At 42.2% G+C, this 26,623-nt stretch overlaps 1 protein-coding gene across 7 annotated transcripts in view; it reads left to right on the plus strand.

Annotated features, from left to right (window-relative positions):
• The window catches only part of PRPSAP2 (phosphoribosyl pyrophosphate synthetase associated protein 2), a 51,628-nt gene that overhangs the window by 8,676 nt on the left and 16,329 nt on the right, over positions 1-26,623 (plus strand). For 4 of the 7 annotated variants that reach the window (XM_046676112.1, XM_046676107.1, XM_046676108.1 and 1 more), the window contains exons 2-8: positions 161-255; positions 502-652; positions 1,614-1,666; positions 3,812-3,878; positions 7,807-7,979; positions 10,408-10,523; positions 19,899-19,954. In XM_046676112.1, the coding sequence (XP_046532068.1) occupies positions 534-652; positions 1,614-1,666; positions 3,812-3,878; positions 7,807-7,979; positions 10,408-10,523; positions 19,899-19,954 (584 nt within the window). In that variant the 5' untranslated portion in view covers positions 161-255; positions 502-533. Of the gene's footprint in view, positions 1-28; positions 51-160; positions 256-501; positions 653-1,613; positions 1,667-2,148; positions 2,258-3,811; positions 3,879-7,806; positions 7,980-10,407; positions 10,524-19,898; positions 19,955-26,623 lie in introns of those variants that run through there. The other 3 variants (XM_046676111.1, XM_046676113.1, XM_046676114.1) reach the window with 3 other exon arrangements.

The following is a 26,623-nucleotide window of genomic DNA, read 5'->3' on the forward strand; positions in this document are numbered from 1 at the left end:
CGACTCAGGGCATCGCAGAGGCAGCTGCAAGGCCGGGGAGCTTTCTGGGAGTACGTTACAGGGGAAGCTGGGCAGAGAGGGGCTGTTGAGTCATTGTTGAAGGATCAGTCAGTCCATGTCCTTGCTAATGGCGCTGCCATTTTTCTGTGTGTCAATCCAGGAGGAATTTTGTTGTCAGAGCATAAAAGGAGTTTGTCCATAATTGACTTGAAGCAGCAAAGAGGAAAACACTGAGCTTTCAGCTCCGCCTTTCTTGTAAGTTTATCATTTGTTCCCAGTGGTCGTGAAAACTAATTAAATCTTACGATAACGTATTTCTGTGAATTTGGAACCTTAAAATCCAAATGAACTTTATATTTGTCCATATATGTATTTCATATAAAACACCCCATTATGGTAAAAACTGATTTCCTTCAACTGAAGTCGTTTGCTATTAAAAAGATCCATTCAGGTGTATTTAATATCATATGGCAGTTCTTAATATATTGTACATCCCTCTAGGCTCTGAGAATTGGAAAACCAAGAAGGTTTTGATGTTTTGTGTGGCGCCGCCTGAATTAGAAACTAAGATGAATATAACCAAAGGAGGTCTGGTGTTGTTTTCAGCAAATTCTAATTCATCGTGTATGGAGCTTTCCAAGAAGATTGCTGAGTGAGTTATAGTCATACCATTAAATCTGTATTTTTTATGTGATGTTTTAAATTTGATAATTGGATTAGCACTGATTGTTACACTTGGAAGCAGAACTTTTATAGTTAATCTGCATGTTGCGTATATATTAAGGGCTTACCTTTTTGTAAACTGTCATAACTCCTGCACATCTATTCAGCAGACTTTTATTGAGTGCCTCATGAGTGCCATAGATTGTGTTTGGTGCTACATATCTGTAGAATTAGATGAGTATAAAGAACCGTGACATGTATACTATATAAAAATAGTCTATAGATTCTAGTTCAGTGTAATTTTCGTTATTTATTAAATAAACGTTGAACTCCTACTGTGTACTAGGCCTTGGCCTAGATATTGGGGATTAACAGTGAATAAGCCGGTCGAGATCCTTTCTTCTTAAATTTAGAAGGGAGCCAGACAAGAAGCAGGTCAGCAAAGCAAACAAGATAATTTCAGATGGGGATCAGTGCTATGAAGAAAACAGTGTGAAAGGAGTGATGGCCAGTTGCTCTGCTTCAGCTTGGCTACTCAGGTGCCTGTAAGCCGAGGAGATGGTGTGTGGATTGAGAAACCTGAGTGAGCCACCGAGTGAGGGTCTAGGGGTGGAGCCCTCCAGGCAGAGGGGACAGCAGGTTCAAAGGCCCTGCAGTGTTGAAGGAGGTGTTGGTGTGTCTCGGCAACATGGCTGGAGGACAGAGAGCACACGGACATGGTTGGTGAGGCAGGCAGGCAGGACTGTGTAGGCCGTCTTGGGTGGGCATGAGGTGGGGGTGAGGGGTTAGGGAATGGAGTGACAGAACAATTTAATATCTACTTTAAATTTTATAGTAAGAGTACCTCTATTTTATTTTATCTTTATCAACTTATGAGTCATCCTTAAATAGTAAAGAAGTTGAGTCTATTCTGTTACCTTTTCAGCTTTTTCCCCCTTTCTCTTCTCCAGGCGGCTGGGGGTGGAGATGGGCAAAGTGCAGGTTTACCAGGAACCTAACAGAGGTGAGCTATCTTGGACGTGCGTAACGTTGATGTTTTTGTGGAGTGTGACGTGCTGGCTCAGTCCTTCATCTTGCACTGTTGAAACCGCTGGGCTCGGTGTGGAGTGAGTTCTGTTAGCGGGAAGTCAGGCAGGCAGGTGGGTGATGGCGGTTTAGCTCCCGCCTGCTCTGGGTTGTGGCGGGGCTTGAACTCCACACTTAGACCTTATCCAACAAAGACTGCAGAGACGCATGAACCTGCTGGCCAACTGAATGCAAATGTCAGCCTGTAGGTGGTTGAATGGATGTCACCTTAGGCAGGATGAGTAAATCCTGTGTGGCCACAACATTAGTTGGTTGTTATTCTTTACCTCTGCATAAGCTGCCATGGGTTAGACTTCATGAAATCTTGTTAGGAAATGCTTTTTGCCAATTGATTTACGTCATTACATAAAAATCTCAAGTTGTAAAAAACCCATTACTTAATCTTTGTAATTTCTGTAGAAATGGTGGATATCTGCAATTATTCTAGCAGGAGCGATGGACAGTTTGCACGGGCTGGAGAGTCAGACAGCTTATCCTTGGCGAGTCATTTAACCTTTCTAGACTGCAGGTAGGTAGGCTGTCTTGAGGATTGAATGGGGTAATTGTGTGCCTAACAGAGTTCCTGGCACATAGTAAGTAGGTGCTCACTAAATACTGCTTCCCTCTCCTTTTGCACTGTAGGATTTTGTCAAGTTCTTAAATCTTAGAGAACTTACAAGAGACTTTGATGAAAAGGCAAAAAGAGTTTGCTCCTCCTCTATTTATTTCTCCATTACTGCCTCTTTTTCCTATTTCCCAATATCCCCCATATGGCTTCAGTAGGAAAAAAGTGTGATTAAAGAAAATATGCAGGAAGAGTTTGGGGAAGGGAATTGGATGATGCCCTTTGTCTAGTCTGGAAGGGAGAGCTAAAGGAGGGCTACTGGGGGAAGACTCAGGAGGAGGTTGGTCCACCCTTCAGGTTCACGAATGAGGGAGAAAGTGTGTGGTGTCTGTGGGGAAGGAAAGAGGGAGCTAACATCGTGAATTCCTTCCTGTTACCAGATACAGGAGAACTGAGTCAGGGATGATGTTAGGTACGAGCTCCCGGAAGGAGCCAAGTCAGGACTGAATCCAGATCTCCCCAGCTCCAGAGTTCGTTTTCTTTCCATGGGACCACATTCCTTTGTAAACCCATATTGTATTTTTTCCACCATTTTTAATGAAAATATTCAAACCTATAAAAAATTTGAAAGAATAGTACAGCAAATACCCATATGTATGTCTATCACCTAGCAAGTTAACATTTTGCTGTATGAATATGTATGTGTGGAGCCATTTGAAAGTAAGTCGCAGACATCCAGACCCTTAGCCCCTGAATGCTTGATGCATCTGCTAAGAATGAGGACTTTCTCCTACATAAATATTCTACCGTTGTCACATTTATAGAAATTAAGGATAATTCTCTCATCATCTAATATCTACTCTATATTCAAATTTTCCTGATCGTCCTAAAGAGCCTTTTATAGTTATTTTTTTTTCAAATCAAGATTCTTGGTTCAAGTGATGTGGTTTTTCTCTCTTCAGTGTCTTCTAATCTAGAGCAGTCCCTTCGTCTTTTCTCTTTTGTTCCCATGATATTGACTTTTTGAAGGTTTTGACTTGTACACTGTTCCATTCTGGATTTGTTTAATTGTTTCCTGGTGGCTGATCACGAGTCTTTCCAGAGTAGGGATATCGGACCTTATTTGTCTTTACTCTGACAGCATCATTATAACATTTTGTGCCTAATAAGTTCTTAATTGTTGCTGGTTGAATGAATGAGTATATAATTTCCTTTGAAGATACTCTGCTCAGAGTTTTACAGCACTTAGTGCTTATTTGTGAGAAGTGAAAGGCGTAGATTTACTTGTTTCAGGTCAGAAATGTAATTCCGTCTTAAGCATGTCATGTAACTTCACATGTTTTAAAAAATGTGATTAATGGCAGTGTGTTCATCGTCCTTTATTGCATCTACAGCCTCAGGAGTTTGTAATAGTTTCAGTTTCCATATTTTATAACATTGGGAAATTATGCAGATTTTTTAAAAATGTAAATTATATACCTTCTTCACCCCGCCCTTCTTTTTTCCTTTTCCTGCCAGAAACAAGAGTACAAATTCAAGAATCCGTGAGGGGGAAAGATGTTTTCATCATCCAAACTGTTTCAAAGTGAGTACTTTTCCAATAAAAGTGTTGTTGCTTTCTGTGTTTCTGTTTGGGCATGAGTGTTGAGAACAATAAAGAGTTGGCCAGACAGGAAGAATTAAGATAGTTTTAAAATTCGTATATCTTACTCTGCTATTTTTTCTGACATAACTGCTGACGTTTGTGTGTTCTTTCAGTGTTCTTCTTCTTCTTCTTCTTTTTTTGTTGAGGAAGATTGTTGCTGAGCTAACGTCTGTGCCAGTCTTCCTCTGTTTTATGTGGGACGCCACCACAGCATGGCTTGACAAGCGGTCCTAGGTCTGCATCCAGGGTCCAAACCTATGAACCCTGGGCCGCCAAGGTGGAACATGCAAACTTAACCACTATGCCACCAGGCCGGCCCCCTTTCAGTATTCTTAAAGGGTGGAAATAACCTTAATAGAACCCATTAAATTTCCTTTCAGTAGCCAGAATTTTATAAAACTTGCAGAGAAGCTCTTGTAGTTCCAAAAAAAAGGCAGGAGGAGAGGAGTTTGCTTACTTGGGGTTCTTAAAGCCTTTATTGCAGATCATTTAAAAACGATCTCTACTTATTTGCATAAATTAAATAAGCTGATAAGATAAAAGAATATATTGAAGGAATGTGTATTCCTGTCTGGTATGACATTTGACATATGTGTGTTCTGGAAGTTGTTGAGGTCAGAAATTCGTAAGCTGGTACGGAAGATTCAGTGCCGCAAGGTTGTCTCTGCCACTTTTTGGTCAAATGCCACCTTGTCCACAGTTGTCCCTGAATGCCTCCGTGTATGAAAGTTCTTCACTCAGTGATTTTCAATAATGTCTAGAAATCAGTTTGTGTAGTGCACTGTTTCTGAGCTTAGAGGTTCCAGAAATTGCTGCCTGCTAAATTCATGTTTATATGTATGATAATAAATAGCAAAAAAGGGGAAGAAGAGCCAAATTTCAGGAATTTAGACTTGGAACACACGTATCTTCACCTAGATTTTGAACATGTCTATCCTGGTCTTTGTTCATCGGGATGAAATCTTGAAGCCACCTGACTCTTCTGGTAAGAGGAGTTGAGGGGACCTGTCATTGCGTCCCATTGTCCCGGAGAGCACGTGTAATGTGAAGAGAGGAGGGCTGGCTTGCCTTTGCCATGGTGCCCTTGTTTCATTGCTCCGTGCCGCTTAGGACCCTCAGCAGAGCCGGGCTGCGGGCATCAATTTGGCGCTGCCCCTGCTGCAGGGCCAGGGTGCTGGGGGAGGACCCTGTGTGCCCACACCTTACCTTCCACCCTCCAGCATCGGGGCGGGGAGAGTGCAGAGCACAGAACAATTCATGTTGCTTCTGGCTCCTGGGTGTTTGCAGGACTTGGATCGCCTCAGAGATGAGCGTGATTCCGTTTGGGGAGATGCACAGGGGTTGTGCGTGTTCCCTGAGGGGAGAGGTAGGCCTTGAAGGGTAGCCTGGACTTGGAAATCAGGCCTTCACGTGGCGGACTCTTGTAATCCTTCCTGTTTCCAAGACCTTCTATTTCTTTCTTTCTTTTTGTTTATTTCAACACTCTTATTACCGTTCTGCCCCTGCCTTTTGTCAGTTTCTTATCTCTTAGCCAAAACCATCCCCTCAATTTTCTCTGCATGTCTCATTTTGCATTTCTGTTCTGAACTGTGCTGTAGGCTTGTGCTAGCCTTGTCCAGGTTACAGAAAGCCTGGACATTGTGGTCTTTATGAAACGGTGGACGTTGAGGTTTGGTGTTGTCAGGTACATCTTATACTTCATGTTAGTATGGGCTAGTGGTAGGCACTAGGAGTGTAAGAAAAATTTTAAACTAAGAAAATTCTTTCCGTTAACTTAACTTTTCCTGTAATTCAAACAAGTTCATTATTTGAGTTTAGTGATGGAAAGCCTTTTACCAGCTCACAGAAGAACGGTGCACCCGGTGTAACTTCCCCCTTGCTGCTGGTTTGTCTGCTCTCGCCCTCTCACACAGAATGCTTTCTGAAAGTCTGCTTTCGCTCCTCACATGTCAGGCTTCGTTAAGGGAGGGCCTATTCACCCAAATGTTCAGTGTTTCCATTCGCTCTTTCACTCATTTACACATATTTACTGAATGTCGGCTATATGCTTGTCACTGTTACAGGCGTGTGAGATGCATTTATGAGTGGAACAGATGAAGATCCTTGTCCTCATGGAGTCTGTATTCTAAGACATGCAGATAACGTAATAGCTAAGTAGATAATCTAGTTTGTCAGAAGGTGATGAGTGCTATAGAAAAACAAAACGAAACATTGTGGCAAGGAATAGGGAGTGATGGTGGTGTGAGAGAGGGCAGCCAGGGTAGGCTTCATTGAGGTGACATTTGACGAAAACTGGAAGAGGGTGAGGAAGTAGGCCAGTGGCCACCTGGGGAGGAGAGCATTCCAGGTGGTGGGAGCACCAAGAGCAGAGGCCCTCAGGTGGGAGTGAGGACTGACAGGGTGTCAAGTGTGGCCGAACTGAGAGAGGAGCGTGGAGCAGATGTGGAGGGCAGGGAGGTGGGGCGAGGGGCAGGTCATGAAGTGCCTTGGGCCTTTGCCATGGGCAAAACGGGAAGCATTTCTGGGTCCTGAGCAGAGGAGTGCAGGGTCTGACTTTCTGTTTAAGATCTAACCGGATGCTGTGTGGAGAATGGACTGCAGAGGGACTGCTGGAGGGGCAGGGAGCCCTGTGGGAGCAGGCTCTCACGGTCCCCTCATTGAGGAGGGAGAGTGGCTTGGCCCCAGGGCAGCGGCAGAGTGCTGAGATGCTGGAACTTTCTGGATAGGAGAGCAGTTAAGGATGCCTCTGAGTTTTCTGTCTTGAGTAAACTGGGGGAACAGCATTCTCATCAACTGAGATGGCAAAAGTTTCATGGTGAAGCTGGCTTTTGGGGGCAAAGAGCAGTTCTGTTTGGGATGTGTTAAGTTTTGAGATGTCTTAACAGACGTTCAGGTGGAATTGTCAAGTGGCAGGTGAGATTGTTAGACTAGAGCTAAGAAGAGAAGCTTGGCTGGAGCTCTAAGTTGGAGAGTCTCCATCATTTATAAAGCTGTGAAATTGGATGAGAAGCCCAAAGGATGGGGGAGATAGAAGAGGACAAATGAATGAGTGTTAGGACAGGAAGTTGGGGAGAAGAGGAGCCAGCAAAAGAAACAAAGTAGAGCAGGAGAACAGTGAGGGGAGTCCTGGAAGCCAAGTGAATCGAGTGTGTCGGGGAGCAAGGGGAGCAACCGTGTGACGCTGCTGATGCGCAGGTGAGAGAAGGACTGAGAGGTGACCAGGATTTAGCCCCTGGAGGTCACTGATGACCTGGATTGGAACGTGTTTGGGAGAGAATGAGAGTAGGTGAAGTGGAGTGGGCCAGTGTAGACAACTCTCTTGAGATGTACTGCACGGGAGAGCAAAGACATGGGCAGTGGGGAAAGCGGTCACGAGTTGTTTTTAGTGGAGGAAATGACAGAATGTTTATGGGCTGATGGGTGTCAGCCAGGGGAGTGTAACAAGTTGATGACAGAGTGAGAGGGAGCACTTCTGGAGCAGTATCTTCAGCGAGCAAGAGGGGCTGGGGATTAGTGTGTGCTTTGGAGGGCTAGTTTTAGAGTAACTTTGGTGTGGAAGTTCGTCTCTGATGGCTGAGGGCAGCAGACTTGTAGGGTACAGATGCATGTGGTAGTGGGGGCCCGTGGAAGCTCTCTTCTGACTGAGTAGTTTTGTCAGTAAAGAAGGAAGTGGGGCCATCGGCTGAGAGGGAATGTCGGGAGAACTGATGGAGGCCCTGGGACAGGGAAGTTTGTTGGTTTCTTTCTTGTGTCTTGAGCCTTAAGTCTTGGTAGAGGCATGAGTTGTATATGCTGACACTTTGTTGGACCCAGGGATATGTTATCAAGCATCTTACACTTCTGGGATTTTCTGTGTCTTGGGTCGCAGGGATGTGAACACCACTGTCATGGAGCTCCTGATTATGGTGTACGCATGTAAGACCTCTTGTGCCAAAAGCATCATCGGCGTGATCCCCTACTTTCCTTACAGCAAACAGTGTAAGATGAGGAAAAGAGGCTCCATCGTCTCTAAGCTGCTGGCTTCCATGATGTGCAAAGCTGGTAAGAGTGGCAGGTATTGATGATTTGTTGGGGGCCTGGGAGTTTTATTTTTACCTTAGAAATTGTAGAGCCTTGTCTTAACTAAACTAGAATGCTGAACAGAGTGAAAACAGTGATATGGCTTTTAGAGACGACTAATTTAGAATGAGAAAACAGTGCAGAGAATTCTCCTGTTCCCAACCCCCTAAAACACAAGGGTAATAAGAAAATAAAAATTACATTGAGATGGCAAGTTACAGTCACAAGTAGGTCATTTTTAAAGGGGAGAAAGGCATTTGGAACCGACTACTCTCACGCAGCAACTGTTTTTATTTCAGCCTCTTTCCTTTCCCAGGACAGGTTGGTGTATTTTGCAAACCATATGTATTATTTTGTGTTGTGCATTTTCAGGTAACATCCTGTGTCCCCCCTTGTTTCTAAATAATCTTCAGAGTTGATATTGTGTGTGTGTGCGTGCGCATGTGCGTGTGTGTACAATCATGTCACTTAATGACAGGGACACATTCTGAAAAATTTGTCGTTAGGCGATTTCGTCGTTGTGCAAACATCCGAGAGTGCACTTACACAAACCTGGATGGTGTAGCCCACTCCCCAGCTAGGCTATGTGGGACTAGTCTTACGGGACCACCGTCACACATGCATTCCATTGTTGACCGAAATGTTATGCACATATCGCGGAGCATTTGCACAGACAGCAAAGAATAAAAGTCCCTTTTCACTGCATTTTAACACAGACACTTACTGTAGAATAAATTTTCTACTGTAACATTCTGAAGAAGGCAGAAACAAAGCAAAATTTGATACAAGCAGAAACCCAGCAACCTCAACAGTATATGCTATTGAAAACCCGGAGCACGGGAGTGTCCCTGCAGCAAGGCTGCGCCCCAGTCTGGGAAGCCCCTGCCTGCCTCTCCCCTGCTGGGACACGGGCCTGTCTGCTGGCTTCTTTGGAGGAACCTGTGACAGGTAGCTGGCTGAAGGGAGCAGGCTGGCTCACTGAGCCTTCCAGAACTGTCTGCCCTTTTCTTCTAGCCTTGCTCCTGGGTGGGCCACCAGGCTCACTTTCCTGCTCTTTGGGGCAAGTTTTGCTTTAAAAAATTTTTCCAGTTGAATTTTCCTTATACTTTTCTGGTGATCATTTCAAATATCCTTTAAGGAGCCAGTGGGGGCAAAGGTTCTTCATCTTCTCCAGTTACTGGCCTGTGCAGTTTGTCTTCATATCTTAAGACAATGTTTGTTTTAATGTGGCTTTGCCACGCCTGTTAAGGAAACTTCAAGGAAATGTGATTTGCTCTAATAGGATTATCAGAGACATTTCTTTGTTAGTTTTATCTTTGCTATTTTATGTGAAAATCATGCATCTCTGTGTAAGAAAAACCACCCAGCCTTTCCCTTCTGTGTGGGGAAGAGCCCAGTTCCCACCCCTGTGTGTCTCCTTTACTACTCACACAGAACTCTTCGCTCTGATGCCAAATGTGTGGAGTTTTTCCCTACACCTAGCAATTCTCTGTGACACCAGCTGGTGTCCTACAATTTAACCCAATTCTGACACTGTCCACCTGGAGACAGCGTCAGACCCCACAGGTTAAGGGCTCGGTCCCATAAGACTACGCCTACCCTCGATCTGCGGATGCCAGTCGCAATTCCAGGTTGTCACCTGTGCCTCTGACGGATCGGCTGTAAATCTGAGGTTCCCACAACCCCTTCCTTGGGTTCAGTTAATTTGCTAGAGCAGCTCACAGAACTCAGGGGAACTGTTTACTCACAGTTTACCAGTTTTTTTTGAAGGATATGATTAAGGATACAGGTGAACATCCAGATGGAAGAGATACGTAGGGCAGGCTGTGTGGGGAGGGGCGTGGAGCTGCCGTGCCCTCTCAGGGTGCACCCGTCTCCCTGAACCTCCACCTCTTCACCAGCCTGGAAGCTCCCCAAGACCTCTGCTGTTGGGAATGTAAGGAGGCTTCCTCACGTGGGCACGATCGATTGTTACTCCGTTTCTGCCCCCTACCCTCTCTCAAGGATGAGGGGTGGGGCTGACAGTTCCAAGCTTCTGATCATGTCTTGATCTTTCTGGTAACCACCCGCCATCTAGGAGCCATCCAGGAGTCCCCCCAAAGTCACCTCAAGAGAACGAAAGACACTCCTAGTGCTCTGGTCACTTAGGATGTGACCAGGGTTTTAGGAGCCTGCCAGGAACCGGGGGCAGAGACCAGTATATATGTTTTCTGTTGTCTCACAATCTTATGGCACTAGAAAATCTGAGAAATAAAGATGCTCAGTTTTTTTGATGAGAGAGCAATTTTTAATAGTAATTTATTATATATAGTATTTCATATAGTACTTATTTCATATAGTATTTTATATAGTACTTATTTCAAACTTGTTATTAAACCATTTATATGTTTGTATCTTCTTTATTTCAAAGGTCTAACTCATCTTATTACTATGGATTTACACCAGAAGGAGATTCAGGGCTTCTTCAATATTCCTGTCGATAATTTAAGAGCATCTCCCTTCTTATTACAGTATATTCAAGAAGAGGTGAGCTAGCTCAAACTTTTTTATTTTAACATTTTGTTTAAAGGTTGAAAGATACATTTCCATTTCCTTGGGCTGCCCATAAAGGACTAAAACTCAATGTTTCCTGCTTAAAGTACTACCTTACTTTATAAATGTAATTCAGTCTATTTTAAAATTCTTGATCTGCAGTTTATTTCTTTTGCTAAGTTCTTAAAATTGCTTTTTCTTCTTTTAGAACTCAGGTACCTAGAATTGGACTAGTTATGATCATGACAAATAGCTCGCTCTCATCATTTGGTCCAGGTGTGGTCCTGGCCCTCTTTTATGTATCCGTCTGTTTGCCTGTCTCTCTGTCCATCCATCTGTAGTAGTCAGCATCCATGACCCTACGACCCAAAAAGAAAACCAGAATCATTGTCGTAAGCTCATGTGGTCCTTCTTTGTCCCATCCCCTGCTTCCTCCCACCCGAGGGAACCATCATCCTGAATCTTGTTTTATCTTCTCTTAATTTCCTTTTTATATAGTTTTATGTATAGTATTTATATAGTTTATAAAACTATAAACCATAAAAAAGTTCCTTTCTACATAGTTTTATCTCGTATATATTCGTATTTAAATATATGTTTTTAATATGTATAAAGACAAAAACAAAATATATGTATTCTTTAACTTTATTAAAAAATCAAATTGTGTAATTTTTGGGAATTTTGCACTTGGTATTACATTAGTAAGCTTCATCCATGTTGTTCTGTGTCACAGTTCGTCCATTTTGACTGCTGAAAAACACCCACTATGCAGCTGTTATCGCAGTTGATTCATGAGGTTTTGGCTGTTGTGATAGTGCTCCTGTGAGCATCCTTGTGTGTGTCTCCGTGGTTCATAAGTGAAAGTGTATCTTGGTTATATACCAAGGGTGGGATTGCTAGGTTGTATGGTGTGTGAATGTTTAATTTTTCCCAGGCAGTTATACCCATTTGTTTTCCAGCCAGCAATGAGTTAGATATCCTGTGGATCCGTCCTTGCTTCAATACTTATATTATCAGGGGGCCGGCCTGGTGGCATAGTGTTTAAATTTGTGCGTGCTGCTTAGGTGGTTCAGGGTTCTCCAGTTTGGGTCCTGGGTGTGGACCTACACACTGCTTACCAAGCTGTGCTGTGGCAGCGTTCCCACTTAGAAGAACTGGAAGGACTTAGATATACAACTATGTACGGGGCTTTGGGAAGGAAAAAAAAAAGAGGAAGGTTGGCAACAGATGTTAGCTCAGGGCCAATCTTCCTCACAAAAAAAGGCATGAGAAGGGCTGGCCCCGTGGCCAAGTGGTTGGATTCGCATGGTCCACTTTAGCAGTCCAGGGTTTCACTGGTTTGGATCCTGAGTGTGGCCATGGCACCGCTTGTCAGGCCATGCTGAGGTGGGGTCCCACATAGCACAACCAGATGCACTCACAGCTAGAATGTACAACTATGTACTGGGGGGCTTTGGAGAGAAAAAGATGGGGGGGAAAAAGGAGGTTGGCCACAGATGTCAGCTCAGGTGCCAGTTTTTAAAAAAATAAAAGCATGAGAAATGTTACTAAAAATAAGCGAAAAATAAAAGAATACTTATATTATCAGAATTTAAACTTTTTGCCAGTTGAAAGGCTATGGTATGGTATCTTGTCATTTGGTGGGTATATCTCTGATGACTTAGGGAGTTGAACATCTTCATCTGTTTCCTATTCTGTGAAAAAGTGCTTAATGCCTTTTACCTAATGGTTTGTTTTGTGTATTTCTTTCTAAGCTGTAGGCATCCTTTTTTTTTTCCTTAGGAAGATTTGCCCTGAGTTAACATCTGTGCCAGTCTTCCTCTGTTTTATATGTGGTCTGTGCTGAGGACTGAAGCAAGGCCGCCGAAACAGAGCGTGCCAAGCTTAACCACTAGGCCACGGGGCCAGCCCCATTTTTTAATTCTTGATTCTGGCCAGTTAGAATTTTTTTACGTGTGTCTCTCAGTTTGTAACTTGTCTTTTTGTTTTCTTTTTGGAGTCTTGATAAGCAGACATATTCAGACTTTTTTTTCATTGAGATGAAATTCACATAACAAAATCAGCCGTTTTAACACAATTTAGTGGTATTTAGTGCATTCACAAGTGTTGTGCAACTGTCCCCTCTCTCTAGCTCCACAGCTTTTTCATTGCTCCGGAAGGACACCCTGTGCTCTTTAAGTAATCACGCCTTGTCCTTCCCTCCCCACCATTTGCTGGCAACCACTAATCTGCTTTCTGTCTCTGTGGATTTGCCTGTTCTGGACATTTCATATAAACAGAATCGTACAATATGTGACCTTGTGTGTTTGGCTTCATTCACTAAGCTTAATGCTTTTGAGATTCATCACCGTTGTAGCCTGTAAAGGCTTCATTCTTTTTCATGGCTGAATTACGTTCCATTGTATGTAGATATCACTATTTGTTAGTCGTTGATAGACATTTGGGTTGTTTCCACCTTTTGGCTGTTGTAAATATTGCTGCTGTGAACATTTGTTTACACGTTTCTAAGTGGACATATGTTTTCGTTGTGGACATATCTTTCATTTCTTGGATGTATACTTAGGTTTGGAATTACTTGGTCACTTGGTAATTCTGTGTTTAACTTTTTGAGAAGCCATCAAACTGTTCTCCAGAGTGGGCGCACCGTTTTACACTCTGACCAGCAGTGTATAAGATTTCCGGTTTCTTCATATCCTTACCAACATTTATTTTCTGGTCTTTTGATTATAGCCATTCTAGTGGTTGTGAAGTGATATCTCATTGTGGTTTTGATTGATCTGTATTTCACTAATGATGAATGATGTTAAGCATCTTTTTGTGTGTTTATTGGCCATTTGTATATCTTCTTTGGATGAATGTTCAAATCCTTTGCCCATTTTTTATTGGATTGTTTGCCTTTTTATTGAGTTGTAGGGGTTCTTTATATATACTGGACTCTAAACTCTTATCAGATATATGATTTGCAAACATCTCCCCCCATTCTGTAGTTTGTCTTTTTGTTTTTTTGATAGTGTCCTTTGTTGCACAAAAGGTTTTACCTTTGGTGAAGTCCAATTTATCTTTTTCTTTTGTTACTCATGCTTTTGCTTTTAATTCTAGGAAAACATTGTCAAATCCAAGGTCATCAAGATTTACCTCTACATTTTCTTCTGAGTTTTATAGTTCTGGCTCTTATGTTTAGTTTGATCCATTTTGAGTTCATTTTTGTATGTGGTGTGAGATAGGCATCTCACCTCATTCTTTTGTATGTGCTGTCTAGTTGTTCCAGCAGCATTTCTTGAAAAGACTGTTTTTTCCGCATTGAAGGGCTTATTTCTGGACTCTCAGTTCTATTCCATTGGTCTGTGTGTTTATCCTTATGCCAGCACCACACTCAATTTTGATTACTATATAGCCTTATAGTAAGTTCTGAAATTGGCTTTCAGTTACATATGAAGTTAAGGATTGGCTTTTCTGTTTCTGCAAAAAAAAGGGCATTGGAATTTTGGTAGGGATTGCATTGAATCTACAGACCACTTTGGGTAGTTTGCCATCTTCATATCAGGTCTTCCAACCATGACTATGAGTTGTCTTTCTGTGTATTCAGGTTTCTTTAGTTTCTTTTAGTACTGCTTTGTAGTTTTCAGCGTACAAGTCTTTCACTTTGTTGGTTAAATTTATTACTAGGTATTTTATTCTTCGATGCTATTGTAAATGGAATTGTTTTCTTAATTTCCTTTTGGATTGTTCATTGCTGGTGCGTAGAAATGAGATTGACCTGTGTGTGTTGATCTTGTACCCTGTGTCTTTGCTGAATTCATTGATTAGCTTTGATAGTTTTTTGTGTTGTGTGTGGATTCTTTAGAGTTTTCTGTGTATAAGATCGTATCATCTGTGAATGGAGGCAGTTTGACCTCTTCCTTTCCAGCTTGGGTACCTTTTATCTTTTACTGTCTGACAGCTCTGGCTGTTAGATCGCTTCCAGTCCACTGTTGAACAGCAGCGGTGAGAGTGGGCATCCGTGTCGGTTCCTGACCCCAGGGGGAGGGCTTTCTGTCTTTCACCATCGAGTCTGATGTGTTAGCTGTAGGATTTTCATAAATGCCTTTTATCATGTTGAGGAGTTTCCTTCTGTTCTTAGTTTTCTGAGTGTTTTTATCAAGAAAGGGTATGGGATTTGTCAGATGCTTTTTCTGCATCAATTGAGATGATCATGTGGATTTTTTCCTTCATTCTATTAATGTAGTGTATTATAGTGATTGATTTTTCTCATTTTGAACCACTCTTGCATTCCTGGGACAAATCAGACATTATATACAATTTTAATATAGTTATATTTGTTATTCTTTGATATGATAGCAGTTGTGTGACTTATTATTTAAGAAACCTTTTAAAATGTTAACTTATAATGCACTTAGCTATTTTGCTCTTTTAGGAACTGTTTTCCTCACATGAATTATTTCTCTCTTTAATAACTTTTCCAGGGAACTTTTTACATATTTAAAAGATGGCAACGTATAGATTTCTGAGCAGCTTCTTTCTGTCAAGAGTACAGGCCTTCCCGGTCCTCCAGCCATTAACATAGACACTTGTTAGTGAAAATGAATTTAAGTATTTTTGAAAGAGGAAAATATAAAACATTCTGCTTGTTTTCTTTAAAGTTAATCTACAAGGAACCTACAAATGCTAATAAATTCAGAAAACAATATAGAATATTGTTTGTAAATTATAAATTATACTGAAAATTAGTTTACCTGAATATGATTCTCAGGTCAGAGGAAGAGAAAGGGTGAGCAAGCAACGGCCAGTGTCTTGATGGGGGAGGAAAAGGGGTCCAGGCAGAGAGGAGTGAGGGCTGAGACTTGAGTGCGCAGGAGAACATGGTGCAGTTAAGGATAATCTAGATAAAGAATCCTGTAGTTTTGGAAGGAACAGAGGGTGCTGTAGACTTTCATAGGCTAATGTTTCTACCTGGTGCTTTGGGGGAGGTTTCCACTCAAGGTACCAGGTGTGTTGTGTGCTGGCATCTCGAGGCATCCGTGGCCTAGCGCCTCTTGAGAGACGCCCTTGAGTCTGTGATCAAGGCTGAGCACCCTCGTGAGGTCGGGTGTGTGGCTCCTCCAGCGCCTCTGAGGTCCCTTCGGTTTTAGGGTGAGGCTGCCTGCCACTTGGAAAATCCCAGTTTAGGTTTTATTGTGCAAAAGAAGTCAGGGTGGAACTCTCTTATGCTGTTTGTGGTTCAGCAAACTAGGGAAACGGTTCTGTGTTTTGGATGGTGAGCTAAGAGCAATGACTCCAAACATTTTTGTTTCAAAATCCTTCTTAAAAAGTAAATTAAAACAGACCATGAAAAATGAAATACCATAGGGAGCTCGCTCACTGTTGAAAAGGAATTTTGTTCTCTTTTCTGTAGTGTACTTGTTTTCATGTATTAGAGCGTCTCAAGCGGGGTAGACAGACCGTATTTTACTGAATCTAAGATGTCATCAATTAAGGTTTACATTATGTGTGTCATCAAGAAAGAAGAAAACACTGCCAATTATACTATGACACAACACCATTGTGTCACTTAGTGATCCTCTTCTGCAAGTTTTGATGCTGACACTTCCCTATGTGACAGCTCACACTCTGTTTCTCTTGAGCTGTCACTGGAATTTAAGCACTTTCTGTGAGAGTCGTAATTGGATGCTCTTTGGCTTGAAACTTTGTCATCTAGTCTGAGGGTTTGGCGGTTTCTCCTGCCTTCTCTTGTGTTGCCCTGCGTGTGTTAGGCATCCTTTTGAGATTCAGTCCTTTCACAGCTTCGCCTTCTGGTGTTGAGTCCTCCTCCTTAGGTCTCGTAAAGCACTTGATTGTTGCCTTGCAAGAAAACGTGGAATTGTGGTCATTCTTCCAGCGGTGACCATTTGATTCATGAATATGAAATTACTCCGTGCTGCCCTCTTCCTGTGTCTTTCTACTTGCGTGGTAACTTTTCATTTAATGCGGAATCATGGTGAACTCTTTCTGGAGACGTTGTAAATGGCAGTTAAACCCAGCCCATATAGAACCAACAGTGCCTGTGACTCATGTGAAGTCAGGACCTTAGGCATGCCTTGGCCTCCTCCGTGCCTGTGAAGGGGTAAAAAAGCACATCGCAGCTGTTGGGCCTGTGGTGGCTATAAGACACTACCGAGTTTAAGACATCCAAATTGTAGACACATTAGTGTATGACCCAAAATATGGTTTGGGTGTTGGTTAAATATAGTGCATGTTTTTTAAAAATGACTAAATATTGTAGTGATAGTTCTGGTAGTCATTGGTCTGCATCAGGATTTTTTAAGGAAATTATGAAGAGGAGGGCTACAAGTGTAGTTTTATGCTGTATGTAGAGATCCCATCCCATCTCGTCAGTTTTTTACATAGGAACTTTTAGAGCTATCCTGTTTCTGATTCTTGAGTTGCTTTTGCATTTCCCCATGTTCTTCTTACTCTGTTTATATCAAGCCACTCTCATGATCACAGAAATGAAATACGGCAGGAGATGGAAGCCCAGGGCCAGGGGGCGGGGTATAGCAGAGCAGTGCGGGGTGTAGGGCCGGTTGATTCTTTGTGGTTCCACACGAGCCCTGAGGATGTTTTCCCTTAAAGCTTCAGGGGAAAATTACAGCAGAGTCTAGAAGTCGGACTTATATGACATGTAGTGTGTTTCCCCCTCCACTTGATAATAAGAGTAATCTTTTTCTAAAAAGTGAAAAATGAATGTTTATCTTTATGATGGCAGTGTAGGGACATGCGTGTTTGTGTTTAGTCATGCTGACGGTACTGAGAAAGCACCGGCCCTGGACCCCGCCCCTGTCCTGGGCCCCTCTGCAGGGTGACCTTTGTTCCCAGCCTGCCTTGTGTCCTGTATCCTCTCAGGTCTTTCTCTTTGTGTTTACCTCCTTATCTATGTGCACAGTTAGAGATTTTGGTTTGTGGCTGCTTTTTAAAAACCACATCGACATATTGTTTACCTTGTTCTGCAGCTTGTCCTTTGCTTTCTCTGCTGGTGTCTGGAGGTCTTTCCTGCTAAGATGTGTAGGTTTACCTCTTTAGAATTGCTACATAATGTTCCCTAGTTTAGATCAGCGATCTCCAGTGGAACTTTCTGTGATCGTGACAATGTTCTGTCTGCTGTCTGGTATGGTAGCCACTAGGCACATGTGGCTATTGAGTCCTTGAAATGTGTCTAGTGTGACTGAAGAACTTAACCTTTCATTTTACTTAAGTTTAATGTGAATTTAAATAGCTGCATGTTTAAAGCACAAATTTCAACGAACCACAGTTTTTTCAACTATTTCCCTCTTGTGATTGGATATTAAATTGTTTTAATTTTCACTCTTTAAGTAAAATATTTTATTTTCAAAAAATATTTAAGTAATGCTGCATTGAAAATTCTTGTACTTAACCTTTTTGAGTACTTAGATGAGTGTTTTCCTGAGATATATTAGGAGGTGGAATTGCTTAATTGAAAAGTATCTACATTTTTAATATTTTAATAGTATTGCAATTTTCTGAAAATTTGGTATTTTAATAGATACTGTGAAAACTGCAGTTGTCTGAAGGGGCTGCATTGATTTACACCCCACTAGCAGAGCATGTGATAGTACATGTTTCCCCATGCCCTTAATTTTGCTAGTTTAATGTGCAAAACTATACTGTAGTATTTGAATTTTTTTGTTCCCTGATTCCTAGTGTGATTGAGCATCTTAGCATGTGGTTTTTGGGGTGGGGCAGAATTTCCCCCGTCTAAAATAGCGTTTTCTCTTTTTACTGTGGTTTTGAAGCTTCAGCATGCTGTGTCTGGGCGGGACTTTCCATTCATTTTGTAGGTACTCAGTGGGCCACTTTCCTTCTCTGGGAGCTTTTGTCCTAAAGTTTATTTCATCCCTTCTTTTTTTTTCATTCTTTCCTTTGGGAACTGTTAGATGTTGAAAATTTTGCATCTAGTCTCTATATTATTTAACTTTTTTGGTTTTCCTTTTCAAGTTTTGTGTTCTCATATACTGCATTGTGGGAAAATCCCTTGGCCTGATTGCCCAGCTGTGTCGATTCTGCCGTCAGGCAGCCAGCTACTGAGTTCCTTCTTTGGACCATCATAACTTCCACCTTCTAGATTTCTTTTTGGTTTTTTTCATAACAGCTTGCTCTCTCTTTATGCATATGACTTCCTGTTTTAACCCCTGACGAGACAGTAGACCTGTTTTTATTGAAGAGTCCTTTCTTTTAAAGTGTCCTTTTATTTGCTTTATTAACTGTTTCCTTGGTTTTTATTTAGTCTCTTGGCCGGATTTGGTGATGTTTGATGATGTTTGATGCGGCAAGGAAGAACATAAAACAGTTTAGAAGGACTTGCAGCAAAAATAAGGAAAAGTGTGTAAATGAAAATAGTTTCTGCTGTCTTATTCTCTGATAGCGTGGGATAAATTCAGCTTTCCTGGAGAGACACCTGATCCATGTGCTTATGCTGGATATATCAATCAGTTTTTTCTTCGTTTACTAGCTATTTATTATTTAATGCTTCCTGTGTGCTAGACATTGTACAAGGTGCTGGATGTTATTAAGTACTTATGTTAAATTCATTGATCTGCGTAATTGTGAGGAAAAAAGCAATGGGGATATATTTGAATGAAATAATACACTTTACTTGAATTGATTGAATTTCAAGAACACAATTTGAAAATATTGCTGAGCTGAAGTCAGAAACAACGAACCACCGCTCGGCTTTAAACTAGTTCTGTCTTCTAAACTCTCAGAGGTTGGTGATGGGTCTATGTTCAGTTGAAATCGTCGCCAGCACGGGTCACTTCAAATGTTCAACTCTAAGACTCCAAAGCAGGCTGATGTTTCACTTACTTTCTCAAGGGCTCTTAACAGCTTTGCAGACGGGTCCTTGCCGACCGGCCTTTGACAGTTGGTTTCTTCAGTGTGCCCTGACTGAGATGCGCTGAATCATGGGTTTGGAGCGCACTGATTTGGAATTTGACGGTTACCCCCGATTCAGGTTGGATGGCGATTGTGTGTAACTGGGATCCGTGAGAGGCCTTCCTGCTGACTTTATGAAAGCATCCTTCCCCCATGTTATCAGTGTGGGCTGGCAGGGAGATCTGAGCCAGTCACTCATTAGCCCTGCTTTTTCCTTAGAAGAGTCTGTGAGGGTCGGACCTTAATAATATGTTTTTCTTAGGTAGACATTTCTTCATTTTTCCAAAGGAGAACTTGACTTTGAACTCTCTGTTTTTGGAAAACTTTGAAGTGACCAGATGGCATTTTGGAGTCCATTAGAATGTTCCTTTTTATTGATTGTTGCCTGTTGGTGTGAAGAGCCCTGTGGAGACGTGGCAGTAACGCCCCTCTTGTCTGTCACAGATCCCGGATTACAGGAATGCGGTGATTGTGGCCAAATCCCCAGCCTCGGCCAAGAGGTAGGTGGGAGCCCCCGACTGCTGCTTGGATCTGCCGCCGAGGATCACGTCCCCATAGATCCGGGGCATCCTGGATTCTCCTCAGCGGTTCCCACTGGTGTCCCTTGTTTTTATTCTGTGGACTGATAGTCTAAAAGATTGCCCGCTCCATGTGTTAAGTAATTTGCTTTCCTCTTTTTTTCCAACCCCAGTCTGACTGCCAGTTGCATTTCTTGACCAAAGCCATCTGAGTCTGGGGTCCTGACCTAGTGCTTCCCTCATGCCCAGATGGGCAGCCACCTGTCATTGATCTTCACATCTGGCATTTAAAATACCACCGAATACACTTTGTAGTTGTTTACTGCCTTTTATTCAAAAACACTCAGTAATTTATTAACAGAATTGTATCCAGCTGAGAGGCCCCTTATTGGCATGTGTTAGAAAGTGACGTTTTACAAAACTCAAACACCCTGAGGCGTACAGTTGGGGCAGTGTTGAGAGTTACTTGTGACCTGGAGTAACTGATGAGTCAGTAATATAGTACTTAAAATTGTGTTTGTGTTGAGGGTGTTTCATATAGAAGCCACTCCAGGGGCCGGCCCCATGGCTGAGTGGTTAAGTTCACGCGCTCTGCTTCAGCGGCCCAGGGTCTCACCAGTTTGGATCCTGGGTGCGGACCCTAGCACCACTCACTGAGCCACGCTGAGGTGGCTGCCCACATGGCACAGCTAGAAGGACTCACAACTAAAATATACAACTGTGTACTGGGGGGCTTTGGGGAGAAGGAGGAAAACGAAAAAGAAAAGCCACTCTCCATTGGAGAGGGAAAGGATAAAATCCAACGTGGGAATAAAGGCTTTTTCCTAAAAAAGATCTTTTAAAATTATTTCCCACAACTGAATGCCTCTGCTCACTGGACCGTTGTTGAGTTCTGTGGAGTGAAAGCAAGCGTGGGGACCTCCATCCTGAGCCACAGTCTGTTACTATTGAAGGATGGGGGGGGACTTGCCGTTGATTTAAAAGATATTACATATAAGTAGCTTTCTATTATAAAATAACAATATTTACTATATTGAATAAATAGAGTTGGCATTTATGATAAAACCATGAAGTTGCCATGTTCTTAGAGCCAGCCTCCCGTGCAGGGCAGACTGTGCCCACCCACGCTTCCTTCAGAAAGCTCTGTCCTTGGGGTCTCATATTGTCCGTTTGATTAAGTCGTAGTAAACCATGACTCGTTTTGGAATATAAACATTTCAAACAACTTTTCCAAACATTTGTGCAAAGGCTGAATTAATTTTAATTTAATAATTAATTTTTCTCTGATACACACTTTTTTTTGTTAAGGTGACAATCATGTGACGTATGATTAACCATTTTAAAGTGTACAATTCGCTGGCGTTTAGTGCACTTACAATGTTGTGCAACCACCACCTGTCTGTAACTTTGAAACTTTTCCATCATCCCAGGAGAACACCTTGTACTCATTAAGTAATGACTCTCCATTGCCTTCTCCCCTCATCTCTTGGCAGCCGCTAATCTGCTTTCTGCCTCTGTGGATTTGCCTATTCTTGGTATTTCATATAAATGGAATCATACAACATGAGGCCTTTCACGTCTAGTTTCTTTCCCTTAGCATAATGTTTTCAAGGTGCATCTACGTTATGGTATGTCTCAGCAATTCATTCCTTTTGATGGCTGAAAAATACTCCATTGTATGGATGTACTATCATTTGCGTATCCATTGATGGACGTTTGGGTTGTTTCTACCTTTTGGCTAAAATGAACAGCACTGCTGTGAACATTGTGAACAAGTTTCTGTGTGGACGTATCTGTATTTCTTGTGGATGTCTACCTAGGGTTGAAATTGCTGGCTCATATGATAATTCTGTGTTTACATTTTTGAGGGACCACCAACCTGTTTTCCAGCAGCTACACCACTTTGCATTCTCACCAGCAGTGTACAGGGGTTCCAATTTCTCCACATTCTTACCGACATTTATTTTCTGGTTTTTGAATATTGCCATCCTAGTGGGTATGAAGTGATATTTTATTGTGGTTTTGATTTGCATTTCCCTAATAATTAATGATGTTGAGCATCTTTTCTTGTGCTTGTTGGCCATTGGTATATTTTTGGAGAAATGTCTACTAAAGTCCTCTGCCCATTGTTTAATTGGGTTCTTGTCTCTTTGTTGTTGAGTTCTAAGTGTTATTTATATGTTCTGGATACTAGACCCTTATCAGATATATGACTTGTAAATATTTTAACCCATTCTGTAGGTTATCTTTTCCTTTTCTTGATAATGCCCTTTTGTGCACAAAATTTTTTAATATTTATGAAGTCCACTTTAGCTTTCTTGTTGCTTATGCTTCTGGTGTCATATCTAAGAATCCATTGCTGACTCCAAGGTCATTGAGTTTTACCCCTTTGCTTTCTCATAATAGCTTAGTTTGAGCTCTTATATTTAGGTTGTTGATCCATTTTGAATTAATTTTTGTATATGGAGTGAGGTAGGAGTCCAGCTTTTTTCTCTTCCATGTGCTTTTCCAGTTGTCTGGTCTTTCTTTCCCCATTGAATGACTTTGAAACCCTTGTCAAAAATCAATTGGCCATGGGTGTTTGGGTTTATTTCTGGACTGTCAGTTCTATTCTGTTGTCTATATGTCAGTACCACACTGTGTTGGTTACTGTAGCTTTGTGGTAACAGATCTGAACAATCAGAAGTGGGTGAAAGAGGGGGCGGTGCTAGCTCCCTACTTGTCCTCCCCTGACACCAGGGAGGAGTGACCTTGTTACCACTGGGTGTTGGTGAAAGTCCTGACTCCACCAGGCCTCTGACACCACCTCGGTGGGGAGGGGGAAAGGCACCTCTTTACTGCTGGATTGGGGTGCAAGTCCAGGTGACACACTCTGCTGACACTGGTGGGTGGGGGCTCATTACCTCCAAGTGGGGATAAAAGTCCCAGCTCCCTACTTAGCCTCAGCTTAAACCACTGCACCCAGGGCTTTGGGACACATCATTATACCTGGCACGGGATGAAGTGTAGACCCTTTACTTGGCCTTTGCTCATGTCGGGGACGGGTGCAGCCACAGTTTCTGTGGTGTTTGGCTGGAGGAGAAAAGTTATTGTCTTTAAGTTTTCTGGCTTGCGAGGCAGTCCCTTTCCTGGACCTTTGGCTAGAGAGATCAGGCTTTTGTTTGGGCTTTTTCGTCCATGCTCTTGGCATTTTTGGGTTGCCTGCTTCTCCAGCTGCGAGTGTGGGATAATGAGGCAACAAGAAAGCCCCGAGGATTCCCTAGCATGTCCTTCCTTCGGCCCTGAGGTCCGCAGCCAGTCTGTTCTCTCTCCACCTGTCGAGCCTGCTTGTGTTTGTGTCGCTGTGACATCCAGGCTTTGGGTTGTGGCTTTGGGTTGTACTTAGTGGAAGGAGTGCTTTATCTGAGCAGAAGCGGAAGCGGCAGCAGTGTATTTTGATAATTTTTTTCCCACTAAATACCAGAATATGGTGAATTTTCTCATCTGTCTGATGAAGGCTTGCCCATCTGGGTAGGCTTCTGGTAACTTCTTTAATCCTCAGCCTGTAGCTAACATCACGTGTTGATGAGGTGGTGAATGAGTGGTAGAGTTATCACTGTGTAGCCCTCTGCTCAGCTCTTTGGCATTGTTGATACTATGGTGACGTTTGTCATTTGTCCATTCAGATGTTTTTGAGAGGCTGTCCTGCTAGGTCTGGTGAGGCCAGGAAGATGCCTTCAAGGGGCTTGTTTTAGTGTCAGGAGTTTTATCTACTGTTTTGGACTGAATGTTTGTGTCCCCCCCCCCACCCCGGCAAATTCCTATGGTGAAATCCTCTTCCCCAGTGTGATGATATTGGGAGGTGGGGCTTTTGGGAGGTAATTAGGTCATGAAGGCGGAGCCCTCAGGTGTGGGATTAGCGCATCTGTGAGCAGAGACACAGGCACTTGCCCTCTCCCCGTGTGAAGATAAAACGAGATGTCCGTAGGCCAACCAGAAAGCTGGCTCTCACCAGGTGCCAGATCTGCTGATGCTTTGATCTTGGACCTCTGACCTCCAGAACTGTGAGAAATACATTTCTCTTGTTTAAACCACCCCATCTGTGGTCCTCCGTTACAGCAACCAGAGCTGACTAAGATGTCCACATGATCTCATTTGATCTTCTCCACCTAGAATGTCCGCGTTTATTATCCCTCACAGTCGAGGAAGCACACCCAAGGAGATGAAGAGACTTATCCGGGGTGGTGCAGCTGTGTGTTCTTTACTGGTTAGATTATTCTAGTTCCTCTATGTGGGATGCCGCCACAGCATGGCTTGATGAGCGGTGCGTAGGTCTGTGCCCAGGATCCTAACTGGTGAACCCCAGGCCACCGAAGTGGAGTGCATGAACTTAACCACTATGCTACCAGGCTGGCCCTGGTATTTAGCAATTAAAATATTCTCCCTCTTGATAACGCTCCCTCTTTTCCCAAAGTAAAAATATTCACACCCAGACACATAAACACACACACACACTTTTCTGTATCAGATTATGCAGTATAGTTCTGCTCCTATGGTCTTAGTGTCTTTTCCTTGGAAATATGAATTAGATTCATCATGGATAGGGCCAAGTCAATAGATGTTTCCTTATGTGCATTTGAGATTTTTTTAATATCGCAGAAGCCTTAACTGTGTGCTATGTGATGATAGCACTTTCTCCTGAGCGGGGCAAAACGTAAGTTTATAAGAAAGTATCTTGAAATAGGAAGACTGCAGCATGAATTGAAATTTTTTGAAATAGTTACTAACATTACACAAAGCTTCCCTCAGTTGTGCAGCAGCTGCAGGACACCAGGACAGGGGCGAGGCTTCTCTTCAACCAGGGGACAGTGCCTGGCGTTTGCAAGTGCCTTCCTCTTCTCATGGCATTAAATGCCTTGGCTGTGTCAGTATAGATCGTACACATGGGATCCCGTTTAATCCCTAAGTTATGGCCTCAGCCCAGTGTTTTCAGCTGTTCTCGTGAACTTATTTTGAATTTTGGATGTTTGAAAACCAGGATTGGGAGAACCCACTGGATCCTTAATCACTTGAACATTTACTGTGCGTTCGGTGCTGAAGATGGAAGAAAGAGTTTATCCCAGATGGCTTCAGTGGTGGATTCTGTCAGACATGCAAGGGAGAAATAATACTGATTGTACATAAACTCTTCCAGAAAATTGAAGAAGAACAGTACTTCCCAGCTCATTTTATGAGGCTGTCATTACCCTGATAGCAAAGCCAGACACGGATATTACAAGACAAACAACACAGACCAATATTCCTCATGAACATAGATGAAAAATTCTAAGCAACAGTTTAGCAAATTGAATCCAACAATACATGAAAAGGATAATGTACCGTGACCATTTTGGAATAAAATAAAAAGGAAAAACCATATGATTATCTCAGTAGACTCAAAAAGCATTTGACAAGATTCAATTTCTATTCCTGATAAAACTTTAAGCAAACTAGGAAAAGACGAGAGCTTCCTTATCTGATAAAGGATATCGATGAAAAACCATGGCTAACATCACACTTAATGGTGAAAGACTGATTCCCTAAGATCAGGAACGCGACGAGATGTCTGCTCTCCCTGCTTCTGTTCAGCATTGTCCTGGGGGTTCTGAATAGCGCAGTTAAAAAAAAGACGGAAGAGGGATGCAATATGGAAAGGAAGAAGGAAAGCAGTCCTAATTTGCAAGTGGCGTGATTATGTTAAAACTGATGGAATCCACAAGAATCCTATTAGGACTAATAGACAGTTTAGCAAGGTTGCAGGATACGAGATCAGTATACAAAAATCACTTGTATTTGTATTCTAGCAATGAGCAATTGGAAACTGAAAAATAAAACCAAATAGTGTCAAATTAGGTGAAAACTTAGGGATAAATCTAAGATGTTCAAGACTTTTACTCTGAAAAATATAAAACACTGCTGAGAAAAATTGAAGAAGACCCAAATGAATGAAGAAAGGTACTGTGTTCAGGTCAAAAGACTCAATATTGTTAAGGTATCAGTTCTTCCCAAATTGGTCTGTAGAGTTGCCACCGTCCCAATCAAAGTGCGAGCAGGCTTTTGTGCAGAAATTGACAAGCTGATTCTCAAATTCATATTGAAATGTAGAGAACCTACAATAGCCAAAATAACTTTGACAAACAATGAAGTGGGCGATCTAACACTACGCGAGTTCAAGGCTTATTATAAAGCTAAAGCCCTCTTGATGATGTGGTGTTGGGATAAAGAAGGAAAAACAGATCTGTGGAACAGAATAGAGTCAAAAAGTAGACCCACATATATCTGGAATACTGATTTCCAACAAAGGTGTAAAGGCAATTCAGTGGAGAAAGGATAGGCTTTTCAACACATGGTTTTGGAGTAATTGGATGTTCATGTACAAATAATAATGAATTTTGAGTCCTATCTCATATCATATGTGAGAATCAACTAAAAATGAATCATATACCTAAATGTAAAACCTCAAATTATAAAATTTCAAAGGAAAAACAGTTGAAAATCTTTGTGACCTTGGTATAGGCAAAGATTTCTTAAGTATGACACCAGAAGCACAATTCATAAGGAAAAAATGTGAAGTTGGACTTCATCAAAATTAAAAAGTGCTCTTCAGAAGACACTATTAAGAGAATGACAGAA

The sequence above is a fragment of the Equus quagga genome, chromosome 11 (assembly GCF_021613505.1).
Source record: "Equus quagga isolate Etosha38 chromosome 11, UCLA_HA_Equagga_1.0, whole genome shotgun sequence".
In the NCBI taxonomy this organism is placed as follows: domain Eukaryota; kingdom Metazoa; phylum Chordata; class Mammalia; order Perissodactyla; family Equidae; genus Equus; species Equus quagga.